At 37.1% G+C, this 17524-nt stretch overlaps 1 protein-coding gene across 2 annotated transcripts in view; it reads left to right on the top strand.

Annotated features, from left to right (window-relative positions):
• The window catches only part of phactr3b (phosphatase and actin regulator 3b), a 115330-nt gene that overhangs the window by 59593 nt on the left and 38213 nt on the right, over positions 1-17524 (top strand). For both annotated transcript variants that reach the window (XM_007251380.4, XM_049471732.1), the window contains exons 5-8: positions 1886-2116; positions 3398-3593; positions 4410-4585; positions 7822-7975. In XM_007251380.4, coding sequence (XP_007251442.3) covers positions 1886-2116; positions 3398-3593; positions 4410-4585; positions 7822-7975 — 757 coding nt within the window. The remainder of the gene's footprint in view (positions 1-1885; positions 2117-3397; positions 3594-4409; positions 4586-7821; positions 7976-17524) is intronic.

Here is a 17524-nt window from a genome sequence, read left to right as displayed (position 1 = left end):
TGCAACCTAAAACATCATCAGATTTTCAAAAGTAGATAAAGTTAACCCAGTTTAATAAATTAAACAACATTATTTTAATTATCCAATATTGCTTGTTTGAGTGGCAAAAGTATGTGAACCTTTGCTTTCAGTTGATCAGACCTGCACACCAGCCTGGAGACAATTTAGCCCATTTTTCCATACAGAACAGCTTCAACTCTGGGGTCTTGGTGGGTTTTCTCACATTAACTGCTCGTTTTAGGCCCTTCTACCATATTTCCATTGAATTAAAGTCAGAACCTGGCCATTCCAAAACATTAACTTCTTCAACCATTCTTTGTTGTTGTGTTCGTTGTCTTGCTGCATGACCCACCTTCTCTTAAGATTGAGTTAATAGACAGATTTCCTGACATTTTTCTTTAGAATTAGAATTTAGAATCTAATATAATTCAGAATTCATTGTTCATTCTTCAATGAATGCAAACCATCCTGGCCCAGATGCAGAAAAACAGGCCCAAACCATGATGCTACCACCACCATGTTTTACAGATTGTATAAAGTTCTAATACTGGAATGCAGTGTTTTCCTTACTCCGAACAATTTTTTTATATTTAAACCAAAAAGTGGTATTTTGGTCTCCGCCATTCCAAAAACACTCTCCAAATAGCCTTCTGTCTCGTCCACGTGATTTTTAGCGAACTACAGACGAGCAGCAATGTTCTTTTTGGAGAGTCGTGGCTTTCTCTTTGCAACTCTGCAATGCACACCATTGTTGTTTTCCTGATGGCGGACTCATGAACATTAACATTAGCCAAATGTAAGGGAGGCCTTTAGTTGCTTTGAAGTTACTTTGAGGTCCTTTGAGACATTGCTGTCTATTACACGCCTTGATTTTGGGGTGATCATTGTTGGTTGTACACTCCTGGGGAGGGTAACCATGGTCTTACATTTCCTGCATTTGTACACTGTTTCTGTTTGACTGTTGATTAGGGTTGGGCAATATTATATCGTATACAATATATCGTAACACAGAATTATCGTGATATTAAAAATCCATATCGTTATAATAGTGATGTTGTCTTAAAAATAGTCTATTATTTATTGTGAAGCTTTAAGTGTATTTATTGTATAATTGTTTTAGTTTGCAGTTTATATGCATGCACTAAATATTCTGCAATATGTTTTGCTGCATTATATTATTTTATGCTATATTATTTATTTTGCCACATTATGATTATGCTGTTATACTCTTCTACTATATTCCTGAAATTAATTAACTATTTTTCTGTTTTCCTATATCGCCAAGTATATCGTTATCGCAAAAATACCCTGAAATATCGTGATATTATTTTAGAGCCATATCGCCCACGCCTACTGTTGATTGTTGATTGATTGTTGAATTCCATTGTAGAAATGGTTTTGTAACCTTTTCCAGCCCGATGATAACCAAAAACTTTTTTTCTGAGGTCCTCAGAATGTCATATTGAATAATTTTCCAATTATTTGACCAAATATAATATTTAGTTCTTTTTTATCTTTTTTTTTAATTTGATAACTTTTTGAACTTGATAGAACTAGAAATCTGATTATGATTTATGTATGCAAAAATATAGAAAATTCTGAAGGGTTCACAAACTTTCAAGGACCACTTTATCTCCAAAATACCAACTTTACAAAAGAAAGATAAAAACCTTTCTAACTTTAAATAAAATAATATAATTTTGTATATTTTATTTTTTATTGTTTCGTACAGCACAAAATTTTGACATAGTTTAGAGGGCAGTTTGTGTGTTCAAATGATGTGGTAATCTAAAGGAGATACTTGTTTTTCATTAGAGAGGAACGATACAAGTTTGATTTTGTGTCCTCTGTTCCAACGTGAGGCTGCTTCGCTTGATGTTTACAGTGAAAGACGTCCCAGACGAACCCGAACCCGCAGGGGAGCCGAGCCGAAGTGAAGAAGAACAGGATCAAGAGGTTTCTTTCTCTGAGGCCTCCAGCAAGGACAGCAGCACTCCTCCCACTGAAGCTGTCGAAAGTCCAGAGGAACCAAAGGCAGAGCCGCCGCGCAGAGAAGCCCGCACCCCACCCCCAAAGCTGCCAGCCAAACTCCTGCCCAGACTGGGCAGCCTGGACAGTCCGTACCAACTTACTGATTACGCTTGAACAGTTTTAGCTTTTAGAAACAGATTTACCCACATGCAGCCAATCTGAGGGGTCTAATAGCAAAGTACAAATACTCCATTACCTTACTTAAAGGGGTCCTAAACCCTCTGATTTTTGTTGACTGCACCTTAAGCTCATGTTTTAAAAAGAAAAAAATTGTGAGGGGTAGTTTGGGAGGGGCACTGGGTGATGTATGGGTTTAGAGGCGGGGCAGAAGGGAGGGCTGATTGGCTGAGCTGCAGCAGCAGCGATATTATTGATTGAGTGATCTGAGAACACAGACACATCATCCACACATATAGTCTAAATATGGTTTAGGTTATTTAAAAATTTTATTAAAAATAACTCGAAAGGAATTGGAAAATAATCTCAAAAACGATGAGCTATTCCCTTGTAAATCCATCTTTTGAGCCCCAGAAATGAGGAGGCTTTGTAGAATAATGGTTGCAATTCATACATGCTTCATAGGCTATTTTTGTTCAACTACTTGAATTAAACCTGAAAGTCTAGACTTCAATTTCATCTCAATTTCATCTGTTTCATTTAAAATCCTGTGTGGTGGCATGCAGAACTTAGATTTTGAAGATTGTGTAATTTGTCTAGTGGTATATAGGGTTACAGGTTTTCTTAGCTTTTTTTAGTAAAATTCTTTATTATACTTAATAAAAGGAAAGTTTTAGATAGTGGATAGTTACCATTTTTAATTTGTGTCTTTAGTCATTTAGCTTTATTAACAAACCTCAATTCATATTAGACACACTTGTGTTCTCCCTCCAGTGGTTTAACGTAATTTTCTCATAAAATGGGGAGATTGGTAGGATCTCCATAAACCAGCTCTGGTCAGCTAGGGTTAGCTTTTAGCTTTACACAGATATTCAAAGCAGCCCTTTTTGTGTGATTCTTTCTCTGGGTTGCCGGTATGGGCTTTTATTCTAGCATAGATATCTTTTAACAACTCTTTCCAGATTTGTTCTTTCACTGGTCAGATAGGACTACTTTAAAAGTGTTTACTGATTCTAAATTCCCATTCTCTGCAGCTTTGAGTAGGCCTTAAATGGCTTTCACTTTTGGACTGGGTGTGTGTCAGTTGTAAGGAAGTAAATAAGTAAAACCAGGACTGTTAAGAGTTTTCTGTTATGGAGTTTTAATATAGAATAGAGTTATGTTTTTTTTTTAATCTAGTTTTCTACTTTTAAGGCTTTCCTCTATAGCTACGTTTCAGTTATGCTGTATTCTTTCTTTGTCTTTGCAGGTTCTCACCCCAATCATATGCGCCCTGCTCCAGCCACTCTTCCCCGGAACTTCACCCTTCCCAAAGACGCACTGAGGGGCCGTATATCCACCCCCACAGGTTCCCCACACCTGGGCAATATGCACCCGGCACTGCCCCCCAGCTGCATCATAGAGGAGCTGCACCGAGCACTGGCTACCAAACACCGTCAAGACAGGTGAGAAATTAATGTATAACAGTTCTGTATAACAGTACAATGTAGTATTGCACAGTATAGTGCTTGGTAATTGTTGATACATGGTATTTGGGTAAGTAAATAAGCTTCTTAAGTAAGTAATCTTTATTTCCAGTACAAGTCATAAGTTTGGACACATCATCTTATTCAATATTATTTATTTCTTTATTGAATTTATTTTTTACATTGTATATTAATATTAAATACATGAAAACAGTTAAGGGACACATATGGAATTGTGTAGTAAACAATAAAAAACAATTGTTTGTCCTCCACAATCTCCTGATCTAAACCTGATGAACTGAGATGGTGATTTGAGGTCATTTGGGATGAGCTGGAGCTTTACAGCACAAAGGAAAAGCAGCAACTATTGTTCAGCACCTTCATGAAGATGCTGAGAAAACTATTCCAGATGACTCTCCCTCATGAAGACACTGAGATTAAAATACCAAGAGTGTGCAGATCTGTCCTCAAAGATAAATGTGCTATTTAGAAGAATCTAAACTATAACACATTCTGATTTGTTTTACAGTTTTTGTTTTCAAAACAATTTCACATGTTCTCCAGCTCATCCCAAGTCACTCATCTCAGTTGATCAAGTTTAGGTCAGGGGATTGTGAAGGACAAATCCTTTTTTGTTTGTTTGTGTACTATGTAATTCTTTGTGTGTCCCTTAATTGTTTAAATGTCTTTATTATTAATCTACAATGTAGAAAAAACACAAACATTTGACTGGTGCTGTATGTCTCACAGGTAAAATTTTAGTGATATATTGTTTCTTTGTTAACTCACACTCAGTTTCCATGGTAAAGAAGTCCGCAGCTCCCCGAAAAGGCGCTCTGATGGACGTCTTTCACGCACCTCCAGCACAGAGGGAGAGCAGCAGGGTGGAGAAGTGGAGGAGAACAAGGAGAACATGCGGCTGGACGAGTATTACAGTGACCAGGACAGCTGGAACGAATCTGTGATTTCCGGTATGATACACTGCAGATCGTTACATCATGTTTTCAGCAAACAGTAAACACTGTCACGAAATGTGAATAAAAAGGCACGTTTTCAAAATTTGTGTTAACTAATGACACTATACACTCACTGAGCATATGTAGTAGGATATTTTGTAGTTCTGTAATTACAGACTGTAATCCTCCTTTCACCCCGTTCTTCACAGGTCAGGACTCCAAAGTAGGGGTTGGCGATATGGCTCTAAAATAATATCACAATATTTCAGGGTATTTTTGCGATAACGATATACTTTGCGATATGGGAAAACTAAAATAATTCATTCATTTCAGGCAAAATAAATAATATTGCATAAAATAATATAATGCAGCAAATAATATTGCAGAATATTTAGTGCATGCATATAAACTGCAAACTAAAACAATTATACAATAAATACACCTAAAGCTTCACAGTAAATAATGGACTACTTTTAAGACAGAACAGCCCTATTATCACGATATGGATTTTTAATATCATGATATTTCTGTGTCACCATATATTGTATACGATATTATATTGCCCACCCCTACTCCAAAGGACCACAAAAGAGTAGCTATGGGGTGGATACAGTGTTCATAACTCCAGCAGCACTGATGTGTCTGATCCAGTTATAGTACATTAGCACAACACATGCTAAAGTGACTTTCACATCTACCTTGTTTGGACACAATTTGGGTCCAAACCAAAGTAACAGGTGTGAAAAGAAACCAAGGACCAGGGTTTGGTTTCACCAAAAGAGATGTTTTCGCTCCATATCTACTGAAACGTGGTCCAGTTTGTCTGCAGTGTGAAACACTTCTAGATTGTTCAGACTTTTAGACCAACAACAGGAAATTGAGGAAGTCTTTGAACAAATCAAATATCTGCCAGAATCAGCTAGAATTAATCACATCACCTGTCAAACCAACTCGCCAAACTCATAACTAACATTCTACAATCCAATTAATATGAAGTATAGAGAAACTCCGCACATGTAGCTGATGATGACCTGATGTAGTAAAGTTTTCAGTCTGCTCACTAAACTGCGGTGTGAAACCAAAACTAACTAGACAAAATGCACAGAATTCAGTGTAACAAAGGCTCAAACCTTAGCGTGGTCCTGACTTTCAGGGGTAAAAAAACACACTAACACACCAACACCATGCTAATCAATGTCACTGCAGTGCTAAGAATAGGACATCACCCAAATAATAGCTGCTCTGTGATGGTTTTCTCTCTTGTGGGACCCTGATAATTGAAGAACAGAGTGAAAGGAGGATAATAAAGCAGATAAACAGATACAGTAGCAGTAGAAACAAGGAGGTGGTCATATGCTTTATGCTAAAGTGCCCTAAAGCTAGATTTATCAGCTAAATCTGGTGCTGTTTCCCACAGTCTGCTAGCAGACATAAGGGCACTATGTATAAATATGTCATAGAGTGCATTTATTCAGTATTTTAGTTCTTAGTTTACGTATAAATAAGGATGCGCAAAAGATGCCTCCGTTTTTCTTTTATAGTAAGCTTTTTTTGGCTGGTTTATGTCATTAGGACAGCCCCAAAATTTATCCGGACAGAATTATTCCTTATAAATTCAGTGTGAATGCGCTTGGCTTAGCAGCTGTAGTCAGGTAACTGTAAATGCATGTAACTGTCTTTTTTGTAAATCATCGGCTGCACCCCAATCAAATGCTGCACACTTCTACTATAAGGTTCAGTACCAGTCAAAACCAGTCAAACATTTGAACATACATCCTCATTAATATTTGTTTGTTATTTTTATTTTATTTGCTAAACTGTTGATTAATATTAAAAACTAGATAACTATGACGGCCCACGCATGCAGTTAGGTACTACACAAACAGTGTTAGGCCTTCACAAATACCTGACATAAATAAATACCCAGACTGAAGGAAAAGCAGTTAACAAGTGCTCTGCACCTCTAGAACTCCTTTAAAACAGTTGGAGAACTGGTTCTACATCATGAAGCTAACTGAAGGAATCAGCTAAGAGTGGTCAAAGTTGGCATCAAAGAAGTTCATTTAAATAGTTAATTATTTAGTAAAAGAAAAGTGTTAAACAAACCAGAATAAGTTTCATATTTTAGATTCTTCAAAGTAGCATCTCTTGCTTAGATGCCCCTTTTTTTGCTTAGTTTTGCACATCTTGGCTGGATTTTCTCAGTCAGCTTCTTAAGGTATAGTCTTGTCCCTTTATGTGTTTGAGAGCATCAGTTGTAAAGTTGCGAAGAGGTAGAGTTGGTAAACAGTGAACAGCTCTATTTGAGTAATGTTCTAATATTTATTATGGCAAGAAAAACTCAACTATATAAAAAAATTATGTCTAAGAAATGAAGGTCAGTGAATCTGGAAAAAAAAAAAAACTTTAAGAACTTTGAAAGTATTCTCAAGTGCAGTTGCAAAGACCATCAAAAACGTTATGACGAAACCGGCTCTCATCAGGACCCATTAAAGGAAGCGCAAGAGTTACCTTTGTTGCTCAGGATAAGTTCATTAGAGTTACCAGCCTCAGAAACCACAAGTTTACAGCTCCCCAGATAAGAGCACCTAAATGCTTCACAGAAGTTTAATAAATAATTCCTTTGTCTGGTACTGTATATCTTGGGTATTTGAGTATACTCAGTCTTTGAAACTAAATCTATACTGCATACTACATACTCAATCTAATTAGTAATAGAAATTTGTGTTTATTAGTGTTTTATTAGTATTACTGTTTTAAATTTCAGCAAAACCAACACATCTACATATATCCTTCTATTTACCCTACAACAGTTTATCCACATCTATTCACATCAGACTTATAAGGGGTTCATTTTGAATGAGGTAAAATAAAAGGCAGCCAATTAGAGCATATCTCATTTAACTTTATTAGTAACAGCATCTTGTGTAAGGCGGAAAAAAGAGCTTTAAAGTGGTGATTTGGCGAGATTTACCTGCTCTACGGTGTTTTTTGTTACATAAAACCATAGCATTTTAATCAGAGGAAACAAATAGGCTTCCATGTATTAAGTTGTGGTCAGAGGAGATTATGGGGTTGCACTGGATCAATAGGAGATGTTTCCATTAACTGTCACTGTGTTAATCTGCAAGATGGAAATATAGACATTGTTCTATTGTGGGTTATTGGGTTTCGTCGGGTGGGCAGTTATTTGACACCATCAGTTAAAGTGTGTGTATGTGTTTGTGTGTGTGTGTTTGTGTGTTTTGCAGGGACACTGCCACGGCGGATAAGGAAGGAGCTTCTGGCTGTGAAGCTGCGCAACAGACCCAGTAAGCAGGAGCTGGAGGACAGGAACATCTTTCCAGTCCGCAGCGACCAGGAGCGGCAGGAGATCCGCCAGCAGATAGAGATGAAATTGGCCAAGTAAGTGACCTTTTGAGCCTGTCTGACCAATGGTCGTTTCAGTGCATTTCGAGTCTCATGTCGTCACTGCCAAGCAAGAAATTGAAATCTCTAATATAGGGGTGCACAATATTGGCATGTATCCAGAGTTTCATGGAGTTTTATCACGTGTGCTGAATAAATGATTCCACACCCAGGACTGATTCTGGGCTCGTCTGGGGGAATAGAGGAACTTTTTCCGAGCTGTGGATCGATTGCACAATTCCGTTCATCTCTTTTACATACAGTGAGGAACAGCAGCAGGAGCTCCTCAGATAAAGTGCTGTTCTCATTTCTCTCCAGGCAGGACAGAGCGAGTCAAGCGTTTGGCTCCATAGAGCTGAGCTACTATTACTTCAGTGTGTTAGCTTGTTATGCTAGCTGGCTAGTGTTCGTTTGCGAACTGTGCCACTATGCTTCTTTGGCGGAGCTGTTCTATACAGCACTCCGCGGCACCTCTAGCGGTATGGCTGTATGGCAGTATGTGAACAATGCATACCAGTTTTAATTTCCCCTCCGGGATACCGTATGAACCGGTATACTGCCCAGCACTACTGCCCAGCACTACATATTGGTTAACATTTCTGTTAAGAGAGTAAGTGACCTTTAGAGCCTGTCTGACCAATGGTCGTTTTAGTGCATTTCGAGTCTCATGTCGTTACTGCCAAGCAAGAAATTTAAATCTCTAATATAGTAGTGCACAATATTGGAAAAAAGTGATGCAATACATTTTCTTATATATATATATATATATATATATATATATATATATATTGTGATTTAAAAAAAATACAGGACATTTTTATCAAGCTACAGTATTAATATATTTAAAAGGGCTATAGTTACTGCTTTTGAAGTTTTTTCACATTGTATCCAGAGTTTCATGGAGTTTTATCACGTGTGCTGAATAAATGATTCCGCACCCAGGACCGATTCTGGGCTCGTCTGGTGGAAAAGAGGAACTTTTTTCGAGCTGTGGATCGATTGCACAATTCCATTCCTCTCTTTTACATACAGTGAGGAACAGCAGCAGGAGCTCCTCAGATAATGTGTTGTTCTCATTTCTTTCCAGGCAGGACAGAACGAGTCAAGCGTTTGGCTTCTTTGAGCTGAGCTACCATTACTTCAGTGTGTTAGCTTGTATTGCTAACTGGCTAGTGTTAGTTTGGGAACTGTGCCAGTATGCTTCTTTGGCGGTGCTGTTCTATACAGCACTCTGCTGTGCCTCTAGGGTATGACTGTATGGCAGTATGTGAACAATGCATACTAGTTTTAATTTCCCCTCCGTGATACTGTATGAACCGAATGAACAGGTATACTGCCCAGCACTACCGCCCAGCACTACATATTGGTTAGCGTTTCTGTTAAAAGGGCCAGTGAGTGTAAGTAAATGATCTGTTCTATTCCTGCACGCTGTTCCACTCAGCTCTGTGTCATCAGGTTCATTGTTTTTCTGTTTTGTCCCTCGCACTTAATAATGTCATTGCTGGAGAGCGTGTGTAGGTGTGACAGCTGTCAGCGCTGTGGTTCAAGATGTATCTGTGCTTTTAGCGCATGTGAGAAAATTCACACGTGCTCTCGACTGGAGCAGGGCCAATGACACTCTGTGTTATTCATTGGGATTCAGCAAAACAGCTTCATCTGCAGATTAGATAGTTTTGAACTCAGAAATATTACATTGTTTTTCGCTGACTCCAAATTAAATGTGATTATCTGAGACACGTGTGATGTCCAAACTAATGCTAACATACCTAACAGGTAGAAACAGCTGAAAACATCTTTATACCTGCACTATCCTCATTTACAATTACTGAGCACTTCATTGGGTAATGTATTAAGTCAAAATTTGGACACCCATTCTCAGTCAGTGTTTTTATTTATTTATTTGTTTGCTTGTTTTCCTGCATTGTAATTTATATAGAAAAGTAAGTCATCCAAACTATGAAGGAACATAAGGAATCATATAGTAAATTTAAGTGTTCAACAAACCAAAACACTCTGTGAAGCATTTAGGTGTCTTTTAAATGGGGTGCTGTTAGCTTGCAGTTTCTGTTAACTCTAATTAACTTGTATGCAATCCTGTGCAACTGAGGTAACTCTTGCTCTTCCTTTCCTGGGCAGCCTTGATGTGTGCCCATTTCACCATAACTTTTTTGATGGTCTTTGCGACTGTACTTGAGGATACTTTCAAAGATTAAAGTATTTATTTTTTTGTTGAGTAGTTCTTGCCATAATATGGAGTGAAACATTAATCAAATAGAGCTATTCACTGTATACCTGTAACTCTACCTCTTAAACACATTAAGAGACTAGAAATTCAAGTAATTACTCTTAATAAGTTCAGCACAGCTGTTAACTGAAAGCCATTCCAGGTGACTCTACCCTATAGAGGCAAGATGTGCAAAGCTGCCATCTAAGCAAGAGGTGTCTACTTTGAAGAATCTAAAATATAAAACATATTCCGGTTGAACACTTTTTTGTATACTAAATAATTCCATATGTTTCTGTTCATTGTTTAAATGATTTTAGTACTAATCTACAATGCATATAATTTTAATGTCCTACATGTACTGATTCATAGAATTGACAAGGGGCCAGATTAACAAATGTATCTTACAAGAATTTACTACTTGGATGAGCTTTTTTGTTAACTTCATTCTCAAAAGAATGTTAATTATTATAAATGACTGTCATTTCTTAAAGCCTTAAGAATATTTACACTTTTCACTTTTATACTATTTACTTCAGAAAATTTTTCTGGCAATGTTTGAACTCTTAGTTTGATTTAGTTGTTTCTCCACTTTGCTTTTTTTTCTTACAAATGATCTAAATAAAAAAAAATAGGTATGTCTTTAGACAATGTTTGGAAAAGTCTTAATTGTTTTTAAAAACATTCTTATGAACTTCTTAGTATTATCTTAATATTCTTGTAAGTATACCTTAATTCTTAATTCTTAGGAAACATTTTCGTAAAGATGAGGCATTAAACAGTGTTATGCATACTTTCAACTTACAAGCACTAGGGGGAGCCACACTATCATATATTACTTACACCATTCTTCTATTCAGTCCACTGTAACAAAAGAAATACTCTTCCTGGCCAAACCTGTACCTAATTAAGCAAATATTTAAGAGCTTCCCATTGGATAATTGCTGCATGGGTGATTATGCTTCAGATGGCAACAAGTTATTTAAGCTTAACTGATGCAGGCAGTAGCATCTCATTGGTTTAACAACCATGTGGAAAGACTCCTGTGGTCGTGGATGTTGATCTGTTTCAGAAGGGTCAAATTATTGGCATGCATTAAGAAGAGAAAACATTTAAACAGATTGCTGAAACTACTTAGATCTGGTAAAGAATTGTCCAATACATTATTTAAAAGTGGAAGGACAGTGGGGAAACATCATCTTCCCGAAAGCAATGTGGTCAGAAAAAATCTTAAATGATCACCAAACTTCTCTTAAACATTTGGTGAAAGCAGATGGTAGAAAAACACCATAAGAATTCAGAGATATGTCTAATAGCGAAACTAAAAGCATTTCCACACACACATTGCAAAAGGAGCCCAAAGGATTGGGATTAAACAGCTGTGTAGCCTTAAGAAAAGCAATCATCAATGAGGCTAACCGGCAAAAACAGCTTATATTTGCTGGAAAGCATTAAGATGGACTCTCCAGTTTTACCCTGTTCACGAGTAATGGAGCATCAGGGTAAAAAGAGAGGCAGCTGAAGTGAGGCACCCATCATACCTAGTGCCTACTGTACAAGCCTGTGGGGGTGGTGCTATGATGTTGGTTTGCTGCAGTTGGTCTGCAGGTTTAGGTTCAGCAACAGTATGTGCTGAAAGAATGAGGTCAGCTGACCACCTGAAAATACTGAATATAGACCAGGTTATTCCATCAATTGATTTTTTCTTCCCTGATGGCACGGCCATATTCCAAGATAACAATGGCAGGATTCATCTGGCTCAGATTGTAAAATAGTGCAGGGTTCAGGGAGCATGAGATCATTATTTTCACACATGGATTGTTCACCACAGAGTCCAGACCTTAACCCTATTGAGAATCTTTGGGATGTGCTGGAGAAGACTTTGTGCAGTGCTCTAAATCCTATCATCAGTACAAGATCTTGGGGGGTGGGGAAATTAATCCAACTCTGGAGAGAAATAAATCTTTAGACATTGCAGAGGCTTGTGGAAACAACACCACAGCAAATGTGTGCCGTAATATTAGAGTGTGTGACCTTTTTTGGTTGTAAAACAAAACGTCCCAAAGCATAGACAATAAAGCTTCTTCATTAGAAATGTGTTCTTTATTAAAACTGTCTCCAAGGCTCTGAAGGACTGCCAGTGTTCTCATTAATATTCACATAGCCCACATCTCTTTTTATGTCTTTGGAACTGGTTTATTTTCAGACAATACACTCTGACTTGTTGCATACAAATGATTGACATCTGTGGTGTCAATCATGCCAGGGAAACACATTCGCCCACTCAAAGTGTGTTTAATGCCTTGAAGTGTGTTTAATGCCTTGAAGTGTCTAATGCTGTATATATATATATATATATATATATATATATATATATATATATATATATATATATATATATACAGCATTAGACACTTCAAGGCATTAAACACACTTTGAGTGGGCGAATATATATATAAATATATATATATATATATATATATATATATATATATATATATATATATATATATATATATATATATATATATATAGCTATATATTAAGGAAATATGACTTCAGTTGTGTAACACCACAGGAAAAGTATATTCACTATGTCTACAGACATCCTCTCTATATACTAAAAAAAATAGGTGCACCCATGCTGATATGGGTATTAAATGCACCTTATTCACTCCGCGCCCATGTTAAAATGAAAGCAAGGCTGGCGGGTACACTCCTAAACCAGAAAATTCTATACAGCAACAAGGGAGCTGCCTGAATATCCAGCAGTTTAAATGGCAGCACCTGTGTGAACAACTAACCTCACTAAACTCTCTGAATTAACGGTGAAAGCAGATTCCCCGGCCTGTTTTACTAAAAGGCTACAGCAAATGGATTAAGGGTTATGTGCACGATGTGGAAGGTAGCTTGGTAATTGCCTTTGTTTGCTGTATTAAAAACTTGCATAATAGCTTAATGACTGTAGAAAAATACCTTGTTCATCTAACTGCAGTCCTCCTTACAGGTTTCACTCCTTCTTTAACTTTCAACCAGTGTCTTAAAGAAACACTCTTTTTTTTAAAGTGTTCTGAACTTACTTTTGTGTCCACATTAATCTGTAACACCAAATCAAACATAAAATGAATGTTAACATCACCGTTAAATGCCAAATACAGTCCAGCCAAGCATTATTAGTACTCTTGTAAGACCAGACTCCCCATGGTAGGATATTAACTAGCTAGCTAGCCTACCCCAAAAAAGTGCTATGGCTTGAGTAATGTTACCCTCACTCATTTTGACAAACTGAGAAAATAACCAGTTCAGGGTTAACTAAATCATAGCTGGAGAACTGGGTTTAGCTAGCTTGCTGTCTCTCTTGCTAATGTTCATCTGGCTAGAGTGGCTGCCTTGGTATTATTAATATGGCTAGCCTTAGCTAGCTAACTAGCACAGTAACATGCATCTTAAATTGAAATACTGATCTTTACATATTTTATGAATCCATTTACAGCAAAGTACAGGATCTTTGGGGGAATTTTGGAAGCATTGCTAGTACCCAGCGATCCAACACTTTCAATAGTATGCCACAGCCTAGTTGTAGTAGTAAATAAAGTGTATTGTAAACAAAAACATGGGCAATAGAATTGGACATGATGCCCAGTGCAGTGGAACAGTGTGTGTGTTGGTAAATCTAGTATCTTTGGGATGAATTATACAGTATCGGTACTTTAGCACTTAATTCATCTTGAGTTTCTAGTTTATATATAATTCAAGGATTCAAGGAGGTATTATTTTCATTGGCATCACATGTGGTACATGAGGTGGAACGAAATTGTGATCTCACGATCCAGGTATTTATCTTTATCTATTTTGTATATTCTATTTTTATTGTATTCTTTATTTTATCTATATATCTATTTTAATAACAGTTCTTGGGTGTCAAGATAGATATATAGATAAAATAAAGAATACTATAAAAATAGAATATACAAAATAGATAAAGATAAATACCCCCAAAAATAAAACAAATAAATAGGGAAGATGTTGACCCTGCTTAGAAATGTGTAAATTTCCTTGATAAAAAATGAATGTCTAGTCTCGAGTCTGTATCAAGGTTTATATGTTTTTAAATTGTTCACATTTAGTTTGTTTCATGCTGCAGTTTAGTGAGCTGCATCTCCCTATTCTTTACACAGATCAGTTTGTAGGAGGTTGTCAGTTCAGTTTGGTCAAATGCTGTTCCAGATGTTCCAGGTTTACTGAATTCAACTTCCTTACTGAACCTGATTGCATATGAATCACATAACAGAATAAATATAGCCGATTAACCTTGGATTCCTTTTATTTGTGTTTATAAATAAGGATAAATCTGCAGTCACCAGCATAACCAGAGAAAATCTGTTGTACCAATACTGCATGAGTGCATGAGAAGAGGACTCATTGGTTGATGGAATTATTACTTTGAGATTTTTGTAAATTTACTTAAAATTGGAAAAGGTTTGGATAGAAACCAAAATAATGTCTCATCAAACATTGGGCAGCACATATTTGATCCATCAGGTTTTTTTTTTAGAACTTTGATATATTGAGTGCTTTGGACATTTTTAACCTTTCAGTATGATTTAAGATGTTTTAAAACATCTTAAATTGTGCAAAATATTGTTGACTCTTATCTCTTCTATTGGCTGAGACACAAATAATTATAATACCAAGCTTTATAATTTAATACTTCAGTTGGAAAAGCTGAATATAAAGTAGATATCAGTCTTATGATTTATTATTTGTCTTGTGATTTTTTAAAAAGCTTTTTCCATAAGATGTTCTAATATTTACTCAGCAGTATTTATTAGTAATCGTTATAAATATGGCCTTGATATGCCCTTTAAACTTGCATTAATGAAGCTATTAACCCAGCTTACACACACTCTGTGGTAAGACCGCATTACACTCTCTGGCTCATTCCGCATTACACTCTTGGCTCTTTTGAATTCCCCTTCGATTGAGAGAATGTGCAGCTCAATGCAATGTTAAAGAAGTGCACTGTCAGTAATCTCAGGGGCTGAAAATAGCCTGCGATGTCTTACTACGAGTCAGTGGAGCAGAAATAGAGAGAGAGGGAATGACTGAAGCTCTGTAAAAAAGACCTACAGCTTTTCATTGCTGTCTTCAGTGGATTTTTAAGAAAGACTCCATGGATTTCCATGTTGTTAGCCTAACCGTTTAAGCCTGTTGCTAATACAAAGTGTCAGGCTTTACAAGTGCGGGCCAAATCAGCCTCATTAAGCCCACTAAGCCCCTTTATTCTCCGCTTCTGTGCTCTTTGAGCTTCCCGCGTATTCTCAGCAGCACAGCAGGTTCTAATACTGAAAGTGATGAAGTTAGCATTGAGCCTGGTAATTGAGCTTAAAGGGTGCTTGATCAAAATGATCCTGAGGGGTTTGTGCAGAGTGGTGGGGATCCGATTTCGATAAGCAAATGCTGATATGATACACATTCCGATACAAGAACTTTTTTCATACACATATTTTCCTTTTTTTTTCCTTTCACCTGAAACCAGTGCAGCTGCTTGATTGAAAATTATTCATTTCTTTTAAGATTTATTTCTTATTTTCTCCCATTTGTCCCACGCATTCAGCTGCATGTGAGCTATATATGCCCCCATTACTGGTGATGCCACAACACAAGGAGAGTGAAGACTAGCACATGCCTCCTCCGACACATGTGAAGTCAGCCACTCACTCTTTTTGAACTGCTGCTGATGCAGTAGTAGCATCACATCGCGTTCGGAGGAAAGCACAGCAACTCTGTTCTGATACATCAGCTCACAGACAGCAATCTTCCAGTCATAGTGGCAGCGCTTAGCTCGCTGGACCACTCAATGCCCCTGATTGAAAGTTAATTGTATGATGGAAGCGTATCTCCACCCCACAGCTTGATCCAAACAAACTAAGAAGCAGCTAAATGGTACTAGTTTACACAGTTACTGACTGTTAGCTGCAGTAGGCTATCTTGCTGGCTAGCGTCCTGGTATTGTTACTTGATTTATTAAACTTAATGCAGCTGTACTCTTAGCCCTTGCAGCATTCTGGCGTTACTTACATTATAAGTAACTCTAAAATATGTCCAAACAAACATGTTTGTCAAACCAACAGCTAAACCTTATTGCACACTCTGAGACTGGAGCTGCTGCGAAGCTCGGCCCTGTCTATTCTATAACCGATATGTTGATTATGCCAAAATCGAATTTATCCTATGTGTAGTACATATGATTCTATGAAACAATTCAGTGCAACTTTATTAGAATATGTTAGAATTCATAAAAAAAAAAAAATAATATGAAAATATGACTCTGGTGTAAAATTGACTTTGGGTAAAACATGATAAAAAGTACTTAACTTTGATGAATAGCACACCTCTGTTCTCCCACAGCGTTCCGAGAGCCAGATATTTTAACAGTTTGTCTTCAGACTGGGTGACACAGGACATCGTTATCCAGCTCAAAGTAGCTCCACACCTCCTTGCTAGAATCCGGAGAGCCCAGACTATTAATAACTTCAAAAGTGCACAAGAAGCTTATTAAAAACCACTGTTTACATCCTATAATGCTAGCCTCAGATCTGTGCGCCGCCATCTTTGAACTGAAAATAACATAGACATGTATATACATAGACTCCACATAGCGTAGCAGCCGAAGTCTAGGAGTCTGTGTACAGTATATACATGTCTGTTATTTTTAGTTTAGTGATGGTACGCTCAAAGCTATTATAGGATGTAAACAATGTATTTTAATAAATGCTGTGGGAGAACGGAGGTGTGCTATTCATCAAAGGTAAATACTTTTTTATCATGTTTTACTACACCAAAAGTCCATTTTTCACCAAAGTTCTCCTTTAAGGAAACTTTTTACAAAGTTATTGGAATATATTAAGTTATAAAGTAAAATATAAAAGTATTAAGTACATTCAACTTATCCAGTCTTAAAATGTAGGTACAGCTTATTATTAATAATTATAATAGTAATATAACTGTAGTTACTCATGACTGAGCAACACAATGTTCAAAAGATTATTCCATGAACCCCTGCTCTCACGCAGCTGTAGTCGCACGTGCAGTTTTGACAGTTCACACCCCTCTGAGCTTTTCACACCTTTGTGTCAAACTTCTCTCTATTAAAGCTCGGTGCGACGTTTCTGCTCATGTGAGTGCTATTGTTGTCTCCTCTAACTGTCAGACTCATTAAGCGTGTTCTTGCACGTGCCAAGCAGGCTCTTCTAATTAGTGCCAGCGACTTGTCATTGACAAAGCACCCGAGATGCTTCCTGCGATGGTATTTCTTGTTT

This window comes from Astyanax mexicanus, chromosome 24, assembly GCF_023375975.1.
Source record: "Astyanax mexicanus isolate ESR-SI-001 chromosome 24, AstMex3_surface, whole genome shotgun sequence".
In the NCBI taxonomy this organism is placed as follows: Eukaryota; Metazoa; Chordata; class Actinopteri; order Characiformes; family Acestrorhamphidae; genus Astyanax; species Astyanax mexicanus.
This window is presented reverse-complemented; position numbering and strand designations above follow the sequence as displayed.